At 37.0% G+C, this 21,097-nt stretch overlaps 1 protein-coding gene across 4 annotated transcripts in view; it reads left to right on the top strand.

Moving 5' to 3' along the window:
- Nucleotides 1–1,537: 1,537 nt before the first annotated feature.
- The window catches only part of NPHP1 (nephrocystin 1), a 37,688-nt gene continuing 18,128 nt past the window's right edge, over nucleotides 1,538–21,097 (top strand). For 3 of the 4 annotated variants that reach the window (XR_005553897.1, XM_039320890.1, XM_039320889.1), the window contains exons 1-14: nucleotides 1,538–1,688; nucleotides 4,799–4,872; nucleotides 6,142–6,202; nucleotides 7,227–7,363; nucleotides 8,048–8,279; nucleotides 8,991–9,092; nucleotides 9,894–9,988; nucleotides 10,437–10,479; nucleotides 11,229–11,313; nucleotides 11,873–11,967; nucleotides 14,578–14,706; nucleotides 16,255–16,329; nucleotides 17,093–17,200; nucleotides 18,188–18,270. Coding sequence is in view for 3 of the 4 variants with exons in the window: in XM_039320890.1 (XP_039176824.1) it covers nucleotides 1,605–1,688; nucleotides 4,799–4,872; nucleotides 6,142–6,202; nucleotides 7,227–7,363; nucleotides 8,048–8,279; nucleotides 8,991–9,092; nucleotides 9,894–9,988; nucleotides 10,437–10,479; nucleotides 11,229–11,313; nucleotides 11,873–11,967; nucleotides 14,578–14,706; nucleotides 16,255–16,329; nucleotides 17,093–17,200; nucleotides 18,188–18,270 (1,403 nt within the window). In the remaining variant the exon portion in view is untranslated. Of the gene's footprint in view, nucleotides 1,689–4,798; nucleotides 4,873–6,141; nucleotides 6,216–7,226; nucleotides 7,364–8,047; nucleotides 8,280–8,990; nucleotides 9,093–9,893; nucleotides 9,989–10,436; nucleotides 10,480–11,228; nucleotides 11,314–11,872; nucleotides 11,968–14,577; nucleotides 14,707–16,254; nucleotides 16,330–17,092; nucleotides 17,201–18,187; nucleotides 18,271–21,097 lie in introns of those variants that run through there. The other variant, XM_039320891.1, reaches the window with a different exon arrangement.

Below are 21,097 nucleotides of genomic sequence, written 5' to 3'. Positions count from 1 at the left end.
ATGGCCTCTTTGACCCCTATTTCAAACCAGTGGTTCTTTCTGCCCAAAATGAACCATTTCTCACCATCCGGTCAGAGCTGAAGAAGCTTCTTGGATGAGAAGCAAACATCTTCAAAGAAAAACAAGTCCAGTTGCCTCTTGAAAAAGCTCCTTTGGGACAACCATGACCTGGATGACTGAGAATCTCCATAGACATAGTGTGGTTTGTTTGGGCTTACTGTATTATGTGAAGCCACACATGGCTTATTTAATAAATCATATTGAAGCCTAGAACATGTAAGCTAAACCTATATTGAATGTGATTTTAAATCTGAACTATTTATTTTGGTGTGATATTTTATAAGAAACAATCTGCCTAATCAACTATACAAAGCAGACATGTCAAACTTGTGATGTCATGTGATGTTGCACAACGTATCGGGACTGTTTTGCCATTGCCGGCAATGGGGTGGGCGCTGCTTCCGCATGACGCATCTGGCCCATGAGCCGGCAGTTTGACACCCCTGATATAAAGGAACAAAGGACTAGAAATGGTTCTTATGTATGGGAGTTGAGATGCAGTGCACCAGGGGTGTCAAACTGCCAGCCAGGAAGTAGGTTGCATCATGCAGAGGCTACACCCATCCCAGCTCCGGCAATGCGAAAAAAATCATGATACATCATGACACATCACGTGACGCAGTGAGTTTGACACCTGTGCAGTGTATGATGATGAATCCTTAATTTGCCTTAAATTCTTACAAACTGATTTTCTAGTGCAGCCATGAGAATTAATGTACCTACCAATTGACTCATACTGAAATTTTTATTAGTTTTAATAAGGTTAAAATCCAACTGAATTGAATGAGTACAGTAAACACCTATCTGGTGGCAAAAAGATAATTTAACTGCTCATATATTCAAGTTTGGTGAGCCCTTCATTATGGGATGTTTGTACCCAGGTTAAAATAATAAAGTAATTGTTTATTTTATCAAATTTATAATAGTTAAATTTTCTTTTTAGTTTCAATTTATTGTTAAGCACCTTGAGTATTCAAGTAAAAAGCTGGGGTATACATTTTTTGGATATGCAATTGCTTTTTGTCCTGCCTAAGTGACATGCGATTTGAATAAGTATTGGGCTAGAATTCCAGAGAATCAGATTCAAGTTCACTAAAGGTGATTTGGGGAATAAAACTGGAGGACGGAAGATTATATAGGCTGATGTGAACTACCAGGCATATATTTAATAAAACCGACCGTAAACTCATATTTTCGTATTTTCCGTATTCTTGGCGTCTATTCGGATGGGACTGTTAAGAATTCTTAAAACCATCGAATTACAAGAAATATAATGAACAATGGTATTTTATCGCCTATTCTTTTTCTTACTAGACCACAGCAAAATTGGGAATTGCCCCTCAGCTGTTCCCTTTAACCGGGAACATCCGGCTCCCTCAGCTTTGATACCTGAAGAAACGAGTAGCGCCGTTAGCGCGATTCTCTCCTAAATCGCGCTTTGGGTCTTCGGAACGCCGATTGATGACGTTGTTAGTTAAGCGCCACAGGGTTGGTCTCCTTAGCGACCGTGGCGGCCGCTGTATTTGCGCAAAGCAACCTCGGCAATGTCTATACAAATGCCCAGCCGTCGGAGCCGAAGGGGCCCACTGCAGAGCGCGTTGCGTCGGGGCCGAGAGCTGCGGGAACAGGTAAAATATCTTTTGGCGTTATCTTCCTCGGAGAGAGGGAGAGAGCGAGCTGGGATTGCAGAAGACAAATTTCCAATGCTTCGCAACGGTTGTGACCCACTAGACTAGAGGGTGGCGGTTCATTGAAAAAAAAAAAATCCCCCAAACCTCATTTGGTGGAGCTCATGTATGGGCTTGTTTCAGTGCAAATCTGACATGGCTTCCCAAATGTGATCCCTCCGTTTTCATTGTTGAATATGTGAATCCCTAGAAAACTACTCTGAAGTTAGAAGATGCACGTGTATCTTAAAGTGGCGAGGGAGAGGGAGATGTATGCTTAAGTCCTAGCGAGCCAAAATCCAAAATTTTACTGTCTTGACTGAACCGTCTTTCAATGTAATCCTAGATTGTAATCCTATTCTGCAAATAAGCATATGATTTTAGTAAGAATTATTTGGTAAAAGTTAGTAAGAGTTATTTGGTAAAAAAGAGTTGTTAGAGACAAGTAATTTCTCCCAGTGACATTCTCAGAAAAACTGTTAGCAACAATGAAAAAGCTAATCTAATAGGTTAAAGAAGTTTTCCATTTCTATTAAAATAAACTTGTGTTCAACAGGGAAAATTGAGTAAATGATAACACACACTCATACACACATTTCATATTTCTAAACCACCTAGCTCCCTCAATGAGGAGCTTTATCTTTATATGCTTTATATATGCTTTAACTATATATGCCAGTAAACTAGAGCAAGTAGATTAATCTATAAGCCTTAGTAGAAAGTTCATGAAATATAGAACAATGGAAAAATGTTGATATGCAAATGCTGACAGAAAAGTAATTGGTAGCCTGAGGCCAGGAATGGACGTTTGTAAAAAGAAGCTAATAGGGTTGTGTTTATCTTTTACTTTAAAAATATACAGTATTTCATTTTTATTTATAAAATGAAACTGAGTGAATACAGCAAGTAAAGGTTCCAATGTTCTGAAATAATTAGGAAAATGAGATTTGACTGTTTAGCAAAATAGACTTGATGGTTTACAACAGGGTTGTCAGAAACTCAATTTCATTGAGGGCCACATAAGCATTGTGGTTGCCCTGGGGAGGATGGGTGGGTGTGGCCAGGCAGGCATGGCATATTGGGTGGATGTGGCCTAATGGGTGGGTGTGGGCAGCTCGATGTTGCTCACATCAGGGGTGCCTGTGGGGGCCTAGGCAGGATTGGGGCAGATCCGAGGGTCTCTGGCAGAGGGGGGTAGGACTGGAGCGAGCGCCAGGACATGATCCACTGGAGGAGCCTCACCATCCTTCTCAGGCCATGCGGGGGGTGGGTGGGCTGGACGGTGGTGCAGGCTGCCTGGAGTCCTGGGCAGCAGAGGTCAAATGCCCAGCCTGGCTCTCAAGCTCCCGCAGCATCTGGCTCACCCTCACTTCCCCCAGCTGCCCTTACCCTCTCCTCAAGGCTGCTGCTGCTGTGCTTTCTCTCCTTAGGCAGGTTGCTCATGGTGGGTGCAGGAGGGCAAAGTGAGTGGGTCAGAGGAAGGCCCACTCTCTCTCCATGCATGGAGACTTTGTAACGAAAGCATCTTTAGCAATAGGAGGGGGATCCCCAGAATAGGCCAGGAGGAGGGGGCAAGGAGATAGTGAAAGGGCAGCAGGGCAGGACTAAGGCAGGATTTCCCTTAGACCAGTGGTTCTCAACCTTTCTAATGCCGTGACCCCATAATATAGTTCCCCATGTTGTGGTGACCCCCCAACCACTTATACATCACCGGGTGCCAGGGGCGTGGCCAAAGAAAAGGGGGGAAAAATGGCAGACAGCCTTGTTTGGCGACCCCCGTGAAATGGTCGTTCGACCCCAAATGGGGTCCCGACCCACAGGTTGAGAACCACTGCCTTAGACCTTCCCTCCCTCTCATTCCAATTTCCTTCCTTCCTTCCTTCCTTCCTTCCTTCCTTCCTTCCTTCCTTCCTTCCTTCCTTCCTTCCTTCCTTCCTTCAAAACAGAGTGGCGGGAAAATATTTGAAATGAGGGAGGGAGAAAAACAGGCAAAAAACGCAGCTGGGGAGGTGTCACCGTTCTTGAGGAATGAAGAAATGCACCATCGCCTGGAAGTGGCCAGCAAATGGCCCTTGCCTACTTCACATATCTGGCTTGGTGGGCTCCGGGGGAGGGGTGTTGCAAGCAGTATGAGAGTTGACGTTACCTGTGCAACGCCTCCCAGCCCTCAGCCTGCGCGGTTTCGGCAGGCAGCGGGACGCTCTCCTCACAGCACTGAGAGGCTGGGCTGGGTGGTGCGAAGCTAGCAAGCTTCTCGCCAGCTTTGCGCTGCCCGGCTCAGACTCTTGGAGCTGTGAGGAGAGCGCCCTGCTGCCTGCTGAAACGGCAGGCTGGGGGCTGGGTGGTGTTGCACTTCTCACCAGCTTTGTGTGTATATATATTTACAGTTAAATATCTAAGCTACTTCCCGCATGATAGTCCTCCCAATAATTACATTTCTCATATCATAAAAAAAATACAGTACTACTCAGAAAAGAAAAAAGAAAAGGAAAAACATGTCTCTCTCAAACTAAAATTCATTTATATCCCCCATTTTTTTCATTTTTTGACTCTATTCCATTTGATATTTATTAATTAGTTAATCCATGTTATATTTTAAACATATTCAAACAGATACTTAATCTTTAAAAATTGCATCTGATAACACAGTTACATTTCTCATATCATAAATTTCTCATATCATTAGTGCAACTGTTACATCTCACATAAAGTAGAACAAATGGGCCAGACTGATTAAAGCAGCAAGGTCCTGCAGAGGGCAGTATAGAAGAATTTACATATACATAGAACTTAATGAGATTTAGATAACTATGTTTAGTACAGATTTGTAAACTTAGTGAATTTCCTACTCTGAAGTTTATAATAAAGGGGAAGTTAGGAGTGTAATTGGTCTAGTGAACATTATTAATATTGGCCAGATGATGTGTGTATATGTGTGAATATTAGAGAATATGAGAAACTTGTTTTGGGAGTGTTGATTTTTATCCTAAATACAATATAGATAAAGGTCTTAAATGTATGTGCAAATGCTTTCTTTCAACAAATTATGTCTTAATTATAAAATATTTCAGGTGGGAACTTTGCTTCAAGAAAGCAAAACTGTGAAAGCTCTGGATTCTGAAAAAAAGAAAAGCCTTAATGAGAGGTAATGTACATTTTAGCTACAGTATTGTTTTGATAGAAGCAAATGTAATATTTTATATGGTACTAAAATGTAAACAGGTGATTTAAAAATAGTTGAGACTAAAACTTTTCTTCTTTATTTGAAAGAAAATTTATCAAAAATAAGAAGACTTGTTTTTACTTGTGTATTTTACTTCAAAGATGAAAGGTGATAGAATGTTATTTGTCTAGTCTCATTTTGTTGTTGTTAATTGCGAAGTCGTGTCCGACCCATTGCGACCCCATGGACAACATTCCTCCAGGTCTTCCTGTCCTCTACCATCTTCTGGAGTCCATTTAAGTTCACACCTACTGCTTCAGTGACTCCATTCAGCCATCTCATTCTCTGTCATCCCCTTCTTCTGTTACCCTCAATCTTTCCCAGCATTAAGCCCTTCTCCAGTGAGTCCTTCCTTCTCAAAATAAAAAACTGAAGAGTGCTCATGAATATAAATATTTGGAACTGCTCTTCAGTGGAGTATCAGTGAATTAATATGCAGCTTTTAATGTCATGATTTTTCACATTCAAATGCATTATATTTTAATGTTAGCATTCAGTATATACCATTCCTTTGCGGTGAGTTGGTTCACTTTAACTGCTATATGTTATCATTAATTTTTAAAACATTTTATATTGCTTTCACTATGAAAGTAGATTCAAGGCCAATTTACAAAATATTCAGGATTATTTGTTCATGATATGCTAGTTACTTCAAAGAATTCAGGTAGCTTATATTTTAGAATGATAAAAACCGTAAAACAAATATCCCCCTTTCCCTTGAACAAACTTGTTAGTATTTATCTACAGTACATGTTTCCAGGGGTATATTTTTATTTAAGAATTAATTTGTTTTTCTAGATAAGATCAAAGCCAAAGAACTATAGTATTTTTTTTCAAAAATGATAGCAGCCAGGATGTACCTGGTGGTTTTGCTTCATCTTTGGTTACCCTGAAGTAGATTTTTGTCATGGAGATTCTGCAGGAGAATGAGCAACTGAGGCATTTAATTATTCTTCAACTAGGCAAATGTAACAGGCTTTAATAGCTTTCAGCATCAATATTATTCCTTCTCTAGAGGTATGTATATATAAAGAATTTCTGATTATGGCAGTATGCTATTAACATACCTGCTCACCTTGGCATTATTAACTTGTTTATTAAATTTAAGCAGAGTATTATTTATAATATTTTGGGGTCAGTATATTTGATGGTTGGTAGACAGCATATTAAATATGGTCTTTCTGTTTATAGATGTTCGGCGCTGAAGAAATCTGTGGATGAAAATGCCTTAACTCTTCAGAATTTAAAGAAAGTAAATATTAGCGGTACAGTTGATTGATTGATTATGTTCCAGCAAGTGATTTTTGACTCCTACTAACCACACACATATTTTCTCCAGTGCAATCTATCTCTAACACGTTCTTTAAATCTCCCAATGATGCACTCAGTGCTACTGTACCTGAGTCTATCCACCTTGTTGCTGATCATCATCTTTTTCATTTCATCTTTTTCAGCATTAGAGCCTTTTGTAGTGAGTTTGGTCTTCACATAATGTGTACAAAGTCAGATAATTTGAGCCTGGTCATTTGTGCCTCGAGTGAGAACTCTGAGTTGATTTATTCAGTCATCGATTTGTTTGATTTTTTTGCTGTCCACAGAATTCTCCGGAATCTTCTTCATCACCAAAATTCAAAACATCCTACCATCTTTCAAAGTCCAGTTTTTGCTTCTATAAAGTATTACAGGAATACCATGGCTTTCATGATTTTGATCTTTATAGACATCACGGCACTGAATATATTTTCCAATAGAGGTAGAATACTTATCCAAAAATTAGAGAAGAAAGATTCCAAGATATTGTTTGCTAAAGTAGTATCAAAATTAGAAGCTACTTTTTTCCAGGTTCCAATATATATTAGCTATCTGAATTTCTGTCATTCTAAATTAAATCCATTTTTAAATAGAAATAATACTAATAACCTACACCAGAACAAATGTGTTCTTTTTCAGCATAAAGAACCATGTGAATGTTTACATTTAATAAATAACTAGCACATCTTTCCTAAATGTGATTTGGAAGCCAGTATCATGCAGAGGTTAACATTGGAAAAATTCAAGTTTAACTCCCTCTTGACCATGGCTCTCACATGGATGTTTTTGATCCTTCTATCTCAATGGATTGGTGCTCTGAGACTAAAATGAAGGGAAATGTTCATGTTTACTTTGAGCTTCCAGAGAAATGACAAGATATAAATATAAACAGATTATAAAATTTGGTAAATATTAATATGCATATGGATTTTCTCAAAATTCTGATGTGTTTTTTAATCTCACAGTCAGATGAGCCTGCACCAGTAGGAAATTATAATCAGAGAAAAGAAGAAGAAGAAAAGCAATTGTTCAAGCTTTCTCAGCAATTGGAAAAACTTGCTGCAGTCCTTAACCAGGACAATGTAGTCAAAGACTCCAACATGTAGGTAAATTTAAGAGATTTTTTTTTTTGTTATAGCCAACTATTACAAGTCTGCTTAAATTTAAATATAGGCATGTTTCAGAACCAGTATAAATGTTTCTTACAAAGATTGGAAGCAAATGCAGCATGGATTTCAAATATGGATATCTTCTTTCCTATAACATAAAATTAAGATATTTGACAGTTTAGAAATTTAAATGCATTCAAAATGCATTGTGCATATCTTTTTGATACCTGCTTCTATTTTGTGGAAGCTGCCTAACCTCATTTAATGCCAGATTTTATAGTTTTTAGGAATAGGGAAAAGCTATGCCTGTTTTCTTTTGGATTGCTGGCTTCATTTAGTTTATTTTCTAAATGTTGTATTATTTTTGATTTATACATTTTAAAAATAATACATTTTAATTTTTTTTAAATATGTTTATAAATTATATTTTTAATGATTTTTGTAATGCATTTGGTATTTTTAAGAAGAATAAGATAAAATTATGTTCAATAAATCAGTTTTGCTTTGGGCATTCACAATATAACCTGTTTTTTCCTAAAAATTCAGAAGCATTGATTATTTATTTCCTGTATTTGTGTACTGCCAATTCAAGCTATGTATTAATCAAACCAAGGACTGATTAAAATAAATGATTTTCAAAACACCAGTTAGTTCTGTTTTTATTTCTTTGTTGTTAGGAATTTGAAAAAGAAAGGCAGCCCAGAGGAACAGCAGAAGGATGAAGAGACAGAAAATGAGGAAGAAGGAGAAAGTACCCAAAATGATGATGAAGATGAAGAAGAGCAAGATAGCGAGGATGATGAGGATGATGAATACGATGATGAAAGTAAACTAGACACTTCATTTAATACAGAATTCATCGCTCTTGGTGATTTTGCTGCACAGCAAGAAGGGGATTTGACATTTAAAGCAAGTAAAATCTAGCATTTCTTGAGTCCACTAGTTCCATTTGTTTGCCTCTACTCCATCTTCTTTGTTGTGATCTGTGCCCCATACCATTTAATGCAGCATGGAGAATTGAGACCAACCCATCATTGCTATCCCTAACTTTGGCCTGGGCTGTATGCATTGTCTAAAGCGGATAGGCAACTTTGGCTCTTTTATGACTCGTGAACTTCAACTCCCAGAATTCCTGAGCCAGCATGGCTGGCTCAGGAATTCTGGGAGTTGAAGTCCACGAGTCATAAAAGAGCCAAGGTTGCCTATCCCTGGTCTAAAGTATGGTTTAGATTGCAGCAGAGGGGCCAAGTGGAACAGCAGGTTTGTATAGGTGCAGTGATATAAATCTATCAGTGTTCATGTGATTGAAATGTTTATTCTTAAAGAAAATAATTTATATCAAGCTGAATGGAACATACATTTTTAGACTTCAAATTAACTTTTAGATTTCCTGTTTCTTCAGAATATCTGCAAAACAATTTGGCTTTCTTTTTATGTCTGTTTCTAGCATCTTTAGTAACATTTTGCAACAGTTGGTAAAATGAGAATAATGACCACATTAGATACTAAACAAACATTTAAACATACACCATATGTTCTGTGCATTGTATTGGAGTGCTCAAACATTTTCAGTGTTAATATACTTACCTTCTTTTACTTTCTCTGTTTTCATTATTGAAGAAAGAAGAAGTTCTTCTTATCATTGAGAAAAAGCCTGATGGTTGGTGGTTGGCTAAAAATTCGAAAGGGGAGAAAGGTCTTGTCCCTAAAACCTATCTTACGGTTGGTGTGCGTTTTCCCTTTCTATTCAGTTTTAACTGTTTTAATTATTGTTGATATCTCTGCTCTTTTGTAAGATGGCAGAATGGTAGCATTGCACTGTATAAAAGTGAAATATTTTTCCTTAGCCTGCTGTAAAACCTATATTTTTTGATAGAAATAAAACTTGCCTATATTTGAATTTTACTGTTGATTGAACATGGCTATATGGAAGAAAGACAGTATTTCTGTAATCGGTCCATTTACAAAGATTTGCTGGAAATTGTTTACCTATAGTAGTTATTTATAGAAATATTTATGGCCTGAGTACTATTCTAAGAACCTTAGCCTGGGTTAAATAAATAAATGCCATCTTATCAGTTCAAAATCAGCAATTATCACAACACAGTAATAGAGAGTTGCAGATTTTTACAAGTAATAATAGGGCACTGTCTATTCTGGATGTTAGGTTTTGAGTGGACAAAGTGATGCATCAACCACTTTAGATAGAAAAGAAACAGTGATGATGAAGGTGAAAAATTTATTTAGTTCGGGTTGTCAGGTAGCAATCTATTCCTGATTTATCCGGGAATCTCTAGAACAGTTTGAAAAGTAGTGTGATGGGCTTTAGATGTGTGGGGAATTTGTGAAAAGTACTTCTTCCCACTTTGTCCATTAGAAGCTTCTGCTGTTTATGATGGAGTATTATTTTTTTAAATAAAGGTATCAGGCTCGTTATAGGCTAACACTCTGCATCATGCTGTCAGAACATCTATTCCGTTACAAAAATAAGGATGCAGTTTGGCTGATCAGTGTCTTTTGTAGGCAAAAGACAAGGAAGAAGAGCCAAGTGAAGAGGAAACAGAGGATGACATTGAGGTGGCAGATGAAACAGCAGGTGGAGCCAATATTCTGAAAAGGTAGACTGTAGGCTTTAATACAGACATACATCATCATCAACTGGTATATTATGAGAACTTACTCAGTTTGTAAACAATTTTATATGCAATGTGTAAGAAATTTTTTAAAAAATCATCCAAAATCATAGCTTCAATCTTATTCCCAAAGTTGTCTATAATATGGGACCCACCATAAAAAAATAATTAGTTCTTGGTTTTAGATGTATTCATGATGGGACTTACAAAAAAAGTCTTACTGAAGTGTGGAATGTGTGGAATAAACCTGTACAGAATTAGGAACTCCTTCAAGGGCTCTGGGCCCAAGCTGTTTAAGGCTTTAACACCATATTGAGCCTTCTGAATTGGGCCCATAACGCAATCTGATTTGAATGCTAACTTGCTTGTCTGTATATTTCCCATAAGCTCACGTATGATTGTACTTTTTTCCTGATGTTTGTACTGTCTGCAGAACAGACTCTCACTGGAGTGCTGTCAAAAAGGCCCTCACAGAGGTAAGTTTGTATTTTGCAAAGTTACGTTTATATGTCAGTAATGATTTGAAGCATCACCTTTGTTTTGTCAAAAGATTTTGACTGAGGAGCAAACATCTGACTTTATTCCTACTGTGGAATGCAGTGAGCAGGCTGAAAATATTTACACTGAAATAAATATTAGCAGCACAATCTTTTCTTTATTTACTCAGAGTAAATTACCATCCTAATTTCTAGCATGATCTTGGAACAGTATTGCTGAAACTTTCAGCAGCAGACATTTCATTAAATGTTTAAAAAAAATGAAAATGGGACAACTTCATTAATTACCTGGGAAAGTGAATGAAAATAGGATAATAAAGCAATCTGGAGGCTGGGCAGAATAAACAGAAGGATAGCACTAGAAAAAGAAAATGGGGCAGCAGGTGCAGAAAACACAGGCAGAATGGAAGAAGCTATCTCCTTAGCAGGCATCTCACTGAGTATCTTTTGCCATATCCACTGTTGGGAACAGAAGTAAATTGAAAATCAGCAAATCTTGGATAGATCTTGATATCTTCCCTGGAACTGCAGCAGAGTGGAGTGACATTGGTCAGGACATCGAGATAATTAATGCCACAATATAAAGTGGGTTGCCTTCTCCACATTTCCACGAGCAACCGTAGTTTGCTCATGAAGCTCTAAATACTTTTTTTTTTTTTTTGCTATCTTTTCCATTCTACTGACTCAGACAAGCCTTTCCTTAATAAAATATCTGTCTAAATGAACAGCATAATACCTTAGATGCCCTGACAAGTATGGGAGCCGTGCCTGCTGGATTTCGACCTTCAACTCTTGCACAGTTCTTGGATGAAGGTAGGTCTTCAAAATTATTCCACTAAATCTAAATCAGGTCTGATGCTTCTAAGGAGAACTGAAACTTGATAGGACAACATTAAATATTATATAACGATATTAAAGAATGTTATCACAGATTGTTGGCTTTAATGCTATTTGAATTGATTTATTATTATTCCCTTTAGACTTTGGACAGCCATAGTGATAGAAATTATATAACAGCATTTTAAATGCCTCCTTCCTATTAAAACAAGATAGTTTAAAGTGTCTATTTTACAGTATAAACTGAATGAAATAAAAACATCTTTGAAAATATATGTCAGTTAGCTAAATATGTTAAGTAATTGAGATATGAGATTCCTTCTCATAATTTGGTTCCAGATCTCAGCTTCATTGTTAAAAAAAGCTATTATCTGTGATTCAAGTCATGCTATTTAGTTTATAAATTAAAAAAAGCATAGCTTCACGTTTGAAAATTCTAACTATTAAACCCTATCAAATACTATGTACCCAGTAAGCATAAAAGGTGAAGGGAAATCAACCCAATTTAATGTGTTTATCTATTTTTTTTCCCTAGGAAATCAATTTCAGGCATCTTCATTCCTACAACCAGTGCTTACACCTTCCAACCTTTCTTTCCAAGATCTAGTTTGGAGCCCTGAAAAAGGCAGTGTAAGTACTTGTTCTTAAGAAGGCACCTAAAGGCTAGTGTCTTCAAGATAACATATGATGAAGAAATTGTGTGTAATGGTGCAAAAGTCTGGGTAGACTGTCATAAAGTATATAATAACATTACAAAGCAGTACTAAAGGACTCAGATGCTTTTACCTGAATTTACAGGGAGTGAGAACAAAGAGGGAGTTCTAGTACAAGCAGGCAAACATTGTTGATATTATGGAATCCTGGTGGAATGGAAGTCATAATTTGAATGTAGTACTGGAAGATTATATAAGGATATAAGTACTGGAAGGATATTGGAAGGACAAAAAAATCAGACCCAAGAAAAGGGAAAGGTGATGGCATATATAGAAATAACTATAGGGAAATTTGTGACACCAAAAATGAAAAGCCTGCCATAAATGTCTGAGTGAATATATGGAAAAAGAAACATTGATACTGTTGTACGTGTGTACTACGGATCACCCAATCAGCCAAACATATAGATGAACTCATCACAAATCAGGTGGCCATAATATGTCTATGAAACATAAACTGTGGTAATGGTGTGTGTCAACTACCTACCATCAATTGGGAATCAAACTCTGTAGCAAATGGGAGATCCAACAGGTTCTTTCAGATGACTTTATCATACAAAGGGTGGGGAAAGGAACCAAGGAATTAGCTGTACTGGATTTAACACTTATTAATGTGGATGTAAAGTTTGAGGAAGTGGAAGTTATAGGAACTTCGGGAGAGGTTGACCATGTGATCCTGCAATTCATCATACTGCAGACAGGGAGAACTGAAGGTAGTCACATTAGCATTCTAGACTTTAGGAAAGCTCATTTCCAGTAAGGGAATAAATATGAAAGATTCCATGCATGAAAATCCTAAAGGGGAAAACAGTTCAGGAAAATTGGGAGACTCTGAAAAATGAGATAATAAAGGCCCAAATACAAACACTACCAGATAGAAAGAAAAATGGGAGACAGTGGTGAAGCAATGTGCTTGCATAGAGAACTCTCTGATAAACACACAGAATAAGTTTAAAAAAATATAAACAAGGACATGTAGCAAAAACTGTATCAAGAAATAACCTAAATCTAAGGATGGTGTGAGGAAGTCTAAGTCTGAGTTAAGCTTGAAATGAATGCAAAAAATAACAAAAATAATTCTTTGGTATATAAGGTCTGAATTATAAGCTGCCCAAAGTCATTTACTGAGATGGGTGGCCATAGAAATTCAATGAACAAATGAATGAATGTGCAAAACAAGGTCCCAAAGATGCTTTTTCACAAGGCTACTGGACTTTCTTGGTTTTTTTTGAAGACGTTTCGCTTTCATCCAAGCGAAAGTCCAGTTGCCTTGTGAAAAAGCATCTTTGGGATAACTATGACCTGGATGACTGAGAATTTCCATAGACATCGTGCAAAACAAGGAGAAAGTCAAGGAAATGGTCAGTCTGCTGATAGAAAGAATGGCAACATGATGATGGACAACAGAGAGAAGGCTGGCCTGGTTAACTCCAATTTTGCCTCTGTCTTTTTTCAAAAGGAAAAAGTGACTCAATCTTTTAAAAGTTGCAACCGGAAGTTGCATCATGTTGGATAGAAGAGAAATGAAGGTCAAAACTAGGAAGTAGTGAAAAAACATCTGGTTGCTCTGAATAAATTCAGCTTGTCAGGGCCAGATGAAATATAGACCAGGGTTGTAAAGGAACGAGTGGATTGGTTCTCAGAGCCATAGACTGCAGCCTTTGAGGATTGGAGTACAGGGAAAGTGCCAAACTGAAGTATAGGGAAAGTGCCAGAAGATTGGAGAAGAGCTAACATTTCAGACCTTAAAAAAGAAAAAAAGTGAATCCAACAAACTACAGACCAATCAGTTTGACATTAATGTCTAGGAAAATCCTACAAAATATTGTCAAGTAGTGGGTTTGCATGCATTTAGAAAGTAAAAAGGTGATTAGTAAAAGCTAGTATAGGTTTGTAAACATAGATCCTGCTAGACAAATCTTACTCCTTTTTTTTTTTTTTTTTTTTGACAAAGTGATTAGACCAAGTGAGTGCTGGGGACATAGTGTACTCAGATAGTTTAATCTACTAGTCATGCATAGTGAGATGGGTGGCATTTAAATTTAATAAATAAATGCACAAATCTGTTAAGACTATATGTGCCCTAGGAAGAACGTATGTTTCTTTTTATGGATAACCATATGAATAAAATTAAGAATTAAACTTATCTTTCCAGTCAAAGAGGAAGCTTATCATCAAGTTGATAAGCAGTAGGAAAAACTCGAATGAATTTAGAGAAAGACCAAATTGGGATACAGATTGAAAATATTCAGAATTGGTGATTGGTACTTGAGAATCTTTGTCAGTTTGAAAAATCTGTTATGTAGCTCTTAAGTACACTCTCTCTTCATTTAACAACTGCAATCTAGTTCAGTGACTTTGTTATTAAGTGAAATAGTTGCTAAATGAATATGTGATACAAAGACCAGTGTGAAGATCACTGATTGCTGCTGTCTTGTACAGATAAAGTTCTTTTGAACAATGTTCTATGCATGACATGCTTTTTTCCAAATATTTTTAATGGTTGGTCCTATTTTATCTATTTCAGATTCAACCAAGACCAACTCGGATAGCCCTAGTTATGACTTTATGGAACTGCAAAGGCATTCCTTTTCCTGGTATTAGTATACAAGTCCTCAGTAGACATATCCGACTCTGCCTTTTTGATGGCAACCGGGTAAGTTGAACATGTTTACCAGTTTTTTTTCTGTACATGTTGCTGTTAGGATGTCACATTGAGTAGATTTAAGTCTTTCCTTCTATCAGAGTTTTCAGTGACTGATATGATGCTCTTTATGTAGCTAAATATCAATAAAGTGATTCACCTGACTATAAAAATAATTGAAAAGATCTTTCACCATTTTATGTTAAATGGGATCCATAATTTTAATTCACTTGAACTGATAGAGAAAGCTGATACTCTAAACCAGGCATGTCAAACTTGTGACATCACGTGACGTCGTGCAATGTATTGGGCCGGTTTTGCCATTGCTGGCAATGGGGTGGGTGCGGCTTCCACGTGACGTGTCCGGCCTGTGGGTCAGCAGTTTGACACCCCTGTTCTAAACCAATACTGAGTAATTGGAGTGTTTTCTTTACTATCATTTCATTATTATAAAGGTTTTTTAAAAAGGAAGATAAAAACTAGTACAAACTAATATAAAGTAAGAAAAAGCAATAGAAGAGCAAGCTAAAAGTGTAAGAAAGGAAAAAAAGTAAAAGAAAAATAGAAAAGAAAGAAAAAGGATATCCTAAGTAGCTTCCAAACTTCTTTACATCATAAATACAATTACAAATTTACTTCTTACTTTATGATTATAATGTAGCTTTCTTCTTTCTGTAATCTGTCCTGTCTAACCATCAAAACTATAAATCATAAATTATTATTTTTTCTGCTTAATGCAAATAGTTCATGAGGGGTTTCCAGTCAGCAATAAACACAGATGTTGTCTTTTCTTTGATTGAAGAAGTCAATTTAGCCATCTTAACAAATCACATCACCTTCACTAACTATTTCTCTATTGTGGGTGTGCTGAATCTTTCCATTGTCATGCATATAATAATCTTGCTGCTGTTATCAAATAGAAAAATAAAATTCCATGACTTTTTTCCAGTTGTTTGTTTATCAATCCCAAAAGAAAAGCCTTGGATTTCAACTATATATTAGTCTTTAAAATCCTTTGAATTAGTGAATGAATTCAGAATTTTCTTTTTCTTTTTGACATGGCCACCCAACACGATAAAGATGATATCCTTTGTTTTTCAAATTTCCAATATAAATTTGGCCTTTATAAATTGTAGACAGTTTCTCTGATGATATATACCAAGGTACATTATTTTTTAAAAGTTCTATTTAAGATTGTAACATAATGTAAAATTCAGTCCTTTCAATCACATGCTTTTCCATTGATTCATTTAACTAAAACTTTTAGCCTACTTTATCATACATTCTTTCACTTGTTCTTCTGTTTCAAATTTCAGTGAAAGTTCACACATTTAGCAATTATATGTTCATCATTTGAATATAATTGAACTTTCAAATTCATTCTTATAGTGTTCAAAACCATAAACTGTTGTCTACTTTAAATCTTTCTAATAACTGCCTATAACTATATCCTTTTGCCACCAGTTTTTTTCTTGATGTTATGTTGCATTCCCCTTATTACTTCATTATTTTAGATGCACTAGATGCAGTGGGCTTTCCCTTTGCTTTATGTTATTCTAGATTCTGAGCAACATTCATACTGTAAGAGCTACATGGCAATCAAAAAACCCCAAAACATGGACGTTTTCTCCAAGGGTATGTATAAAGTGTACTTTAGATAGATTTGGTATGGTGTATTTTACCTGCCGAGAAGATTTGGCGAATATGATAGTATTGTATCTGATATTTTTATTAGTTTTTAAGAATATAAAATACAAAGAAATATGAAAATAATGGGGAAAGAGAGGGAAAAAGGGGAAGAGGAAAAAGTGTAGGGAACGGGGAAAAGGGGAAAAAAAAAGCATTGATTTCTGACTCCTTTTGGCACAGTTGAATAAGGTACAGCCTCTACTTTTACATAATATATACTAGCCATTTCTATATGTTTGTTGTTGTTAGTTGCAAAGTTGTGTCCAACCCATCGCGATCCCACGGACAACATTCCTCCAGGACTTCCTGTCTATATGTTATGTTTCACTAAATATTATACAGTTAAACAGAGTTGTTTAAACTGTGTCCCATGGAACCCTAGGATTCTGTGATAGTTTGATGGGGCTCTTTGGGAGATTGTTTCTGTGCACCTTTACTGGGCAGCTGTGTAGAGAATGCCGTACAGATTTCTTGGCAACTTTTTGGGAAAATATTTGCTTTTGCCTTCTTCCTAGGCCAGAGAGAGTGACAGGCCCAAAGTTTCTAATCTAAATCTGGGCTGGAACTCTATTCCGATTTCTAGCCTGATACCTTAAAACAACCTGGCTCTTTTTATGAGAAACTAAGGGCAAATGTTTACAAGACAGATTTATACAGAATTTTAAAAGTATTTTAAAAAAATAGATCATTTTGTTTTGTTTGTTTGTAGGTTACTGGCATTTTGCCCTGTATTCTTGATGGTGATTGTTTCATTAGATCTAATAATCCATCTCCAGATATTGGACTATTGTTTGAACTTGGAATCACCTATCACAATGTAAGTTCAGAAAGATGACTCAGTATATGAAACTCTATTAGTAGACTGTGTTGGGTGGAAAAACAAAAGGATTAGCAAGAGGAGTGTTTGGCATGATAATCCATAGGAATGAAATAGGAGTAGATTTCAGTATTTTAAAAATCCACTTCTTTTGCAGCTGGCACAATTTAATATGTGCTCTTTGTAATTTTTTTCATGGAATGGTCAAGCAGCTTATTTTTTAGGTGCTTTGTCTTGAGATTAAACATCTTAGACATTAGGGCTTTTAGCAGATTAAATAAAAATGATACAATAAGAGTAAAAAGGGTCTAGTTATATAAACAAAAATTAAGCAATGATAATGGCCATCAAGATATCCTCATTGCCACCTTTGTTCTTGTTGGTCATGAAATATCAAAAACTGTTTATAGTATTATGTGAAACTCCCTGTACCTGATACTTTGTTATTTCTAGAATGACTAGTCACTTGGGATTGCAGTGAGGTTAGAAATAGGTTTGTGTTAAGTATCACAATCTACATTCTACATTCCGTACTAGTTTGCTTCACAAAACACACTATGCTAAAATGTAATGAATGAATGGTCTGTCCGAATATGTAGGCTTGATTATCTTCTTAATAGTAATAGCCAGTATTCTTCTGAGTAGTTTTTCTCTTGGTCATGATTTGTTTGCATAGTTAACAGTATTGAATAACAACCTGACATTGGTATGTAAATGAGAGGAAGGGAAGCCTATCATTTACAAGCTTTCTATTTAGGGAGATTGTGAATCTAATATTCAGTGTGGACATACTTTACATCTTTTGGGGGCAAAAAGATCAGGAAATCGCATTCCTACTTTTAGTGGGGTAATCTGAGAACACTTTAAGGGTTGCAAAATGGGGTTGGGGGTTGTAGCCATCAACAGACATAGTGCAAGTGTTGCAGATCTGAGATTGAATTGTGCCTAATTAAGTTACCTTCTAATTTCATTCTCATTCTTTTCTAGTCAACAGGTGAGAGAGGAGAATTAAGCTGTGGTTGGGCATTTCTAAAACTCTTTGACTCAAGTGGACTTCCAACTCCTTCCAAGTAAGTTTTTTTTGTGAAGAGTGAGAAAAGGTGGAGCCATAATAAGAAGACAATTCAGTTGATAAATGTTGTTGAATTTCCTTTTTGTAGTCTTGTACCAGATGTGAAAAAATATCGCATCAGTTAACCCAGAAATTCCAGTATTCAGAACTGCAAATGTTACAAGTATAAATCACATGTTTATTGCTCATAGGTTGGAGGAACTGACTTGTGCTTTATTTAGGTGCCCTGGAATCTCCTAACTAATATTATATGCGGAGATTTTTGCTCAAGAATGAAGAAAATCCTCAATTGTTTCCTGCTATTAGACTCTGAAATATTTGTAGACATGCAAATATCAGTGTAACAAATGCAATTTATGAGTAGCAAAAACCTTGGGTGTACAAAGTATATATTGATCTGAAATTCCCTCCTGCATTCCCTTTGAACTAAGCGTTGGACTAGATGACCTCCAAGGTCCCTCCATCATCATCATCATTAGAATTAGAATTAGAATTACTAATCATAGGGTCTCACATAGCTTCCCTAAGCTTTTTTTTAAAAATGTGTCTCTTTAAGACAAGTATGAATTGTATTGATTATGCTGACATTTCCTTTTCTGTAATATCTTGAAACTCAAGATCTTGGTCACTTCCTGTCATGGTTTCCAGTGCTTTTATCTCTTTGCCAGATGATCCCTGTAGATTAAGAACAAATCTAATTCCCTTATTTTTGTTTCAACTTTTTGGGAAATGAAGTGAACAAGATGACAGAGGAATTTTGGCTGAGGTGATTTTCCAGCAAATATATAGGTATTAGCCTTTTATGATAGACCAAATCAGGAAACATTTGCCACAAGAAATATTAGAATTCTATTGGTATGAATTATAAAAAAAGATTCTTCAAACCTGACAGCATTTCTCCTTTTTCCCCTCTTATACCAAAGAAAAGTTGAGTAATCAAGTTACTGCTTATACTCTTCAAGGCTATTTCCATACTTCTCTGCACTAGACCAGGGGTAGGCAACCCAAAACACTCAAAGAGCTACTTGGACCCGTTTCCCACCAAAAACAAAACACCGGGCGCCGCAAAACCCTTTTGATATATAAAATGAAGATAACACTGCATATATCCTTTTTTACCTTTATTATAGGTGTGTGTGTGTGTGTGTTTGTGTATGTGTGTGTGTGTGTGTACACACACACACACACACACACACACATTAAAAATAAAAGTAAAAATATGACTCTTGGGAATATCCATACTATTAAAACAATGATCACCAAGAGAATGCTTTAAGAGAATAAAATTACATACACACACAGGTAAAAAAAGGATATATGCAGTGTTATCTTCATTTTAGATGTCAAAAGGGTCTCTCTCTCTCTGTCTCTCTCCCTCCCTCCCTCTCTATCTGCCCTTGGTCTACCACTCCTCTTCCCCCCCACACACACACTCTCTCCCTCCCTCCCTCTCTCTTTCTCCCCCCTCTCCTATCTGCTGCTCACCTGGCAAGCTTCAAGCTGTTGTCCAACAAGCTCAGGGGTAGAAAACCTCGTCTCTTTTATGACTCATGGACTTCAACTCCCAGAATTCCTGAGTCAGCCTAGCTGGGCTAGCTAGCTCTCTCCTGCCCTTCCTGCTTCCTGCAGAGACGCAGCAAAGGGAGGAGTCCGCCCAGTAAGCTTTTTAGCTCGTCGGAGAACACTGTGAGTCCACTCTCTTTTTTACACACACACACACACACACACACACAGAGAGAGAGAGAGAGAGAGAGAGAGAGAGAGAGAGAGAGAGAGAGAGAGAGAGAGAGAGAAAGCAGGGAAGCGCAATTGCCTCTCTCTGTCTCTGTCTCTCTCTGCAAAGGCAGAGGAGGCTGGGAGCCACAGGGGAAGGCTCAAAGAGCCGCATGCAGCTCCGGAGCCGCAGGTTGCCGACCTGTGCACTAGACAGTTGAAATTTCCCATTATTACTGTGTGTCTCCTGGTTGAAACATGTATAATCTAGTCCAGGAGGACATCATTCAGATCTTTTGTTGGCATGACTCTAGCACACTCTGTCTTGATAGAAAATCAGGCCAACAGATTGGTGATTCAATCCACTGAGTTGCCGTCTGTCACTTCCTCTTGTTCAGTGCAGAACAGGAATTCATTTCTGGCAGAGCTTACTCAGTAATTTTCTTTAGACATTGCTGCTTATAGCAGCTGCTGTTTACCCAGAGGTCTAGAATCATCAGCAATGGGAGGTCTCTGACTTCTGTTCTGAAGCTCCAGAGAAAAGTTCTACTTGACAGGCTTGGTGCTTTGTGTTATGTTTTTCTATCCCCCTACACATACACATACACACACACACACACACAACTTTACCTTTTCTGTTTCCTGTGTAGTTTCTTGGTAATATTGTCCCGGTTCAGGTACTTTCTCTGCCCAATTTAGAAACAACTCATCTTCCCTGATAAGATGGATAATGGATATGTCTTTCCTAGCCCCTTCATCTTTCTTCCACAAAGATAGTCAGCCTCCATTTTCAGCATATGTATGTTTTGTCACCTTCAGGGAGGAAAACAAATATGACATATCCCCCCTGCGCTTGAGACCCGTTCCCTCCATTTCCATCTTCTTCTTTGACCTCTTCCACTGAACTCTTACCAAATCCTATTTGCTCTTTTTTGTCACTCACTCAGTGATGTTTTATATATTCAATTTTTTTCTGCCAAGAAGTATGAAGATACATCAGTATGCATTCTTATCTTTTCTTCTGACAAACTTTATTAAACCAGCTTCATTCAAATTGATTTAGTATTATTTTACATTCAATATAATTAAAGCACACGTTCGCACACCCCAAA

Source organism: Crotalus tigris, unplaced genomic scaffold, assembly GCF_016545835.1.
Source record: "Crotalus tigris isolate CLP2741 ecotype Arizona unplaced genomic scaffold, ASM1654583v1 scf7180000023713.2527936, whole genome shotgun sequence".
Taxonomy (NCBI): domain Eukaryota; kingdom Metazoa; phylum Chordata; class Lepidosauria; order Squamata; family Viperidae; genus Crotalus; species Crotalus tigris.
The sequence above is the reverse complement of the archived record's forward strand: the minus strand, read 5'-3'. Positions and strand labels throughout refer to the sequence as shown.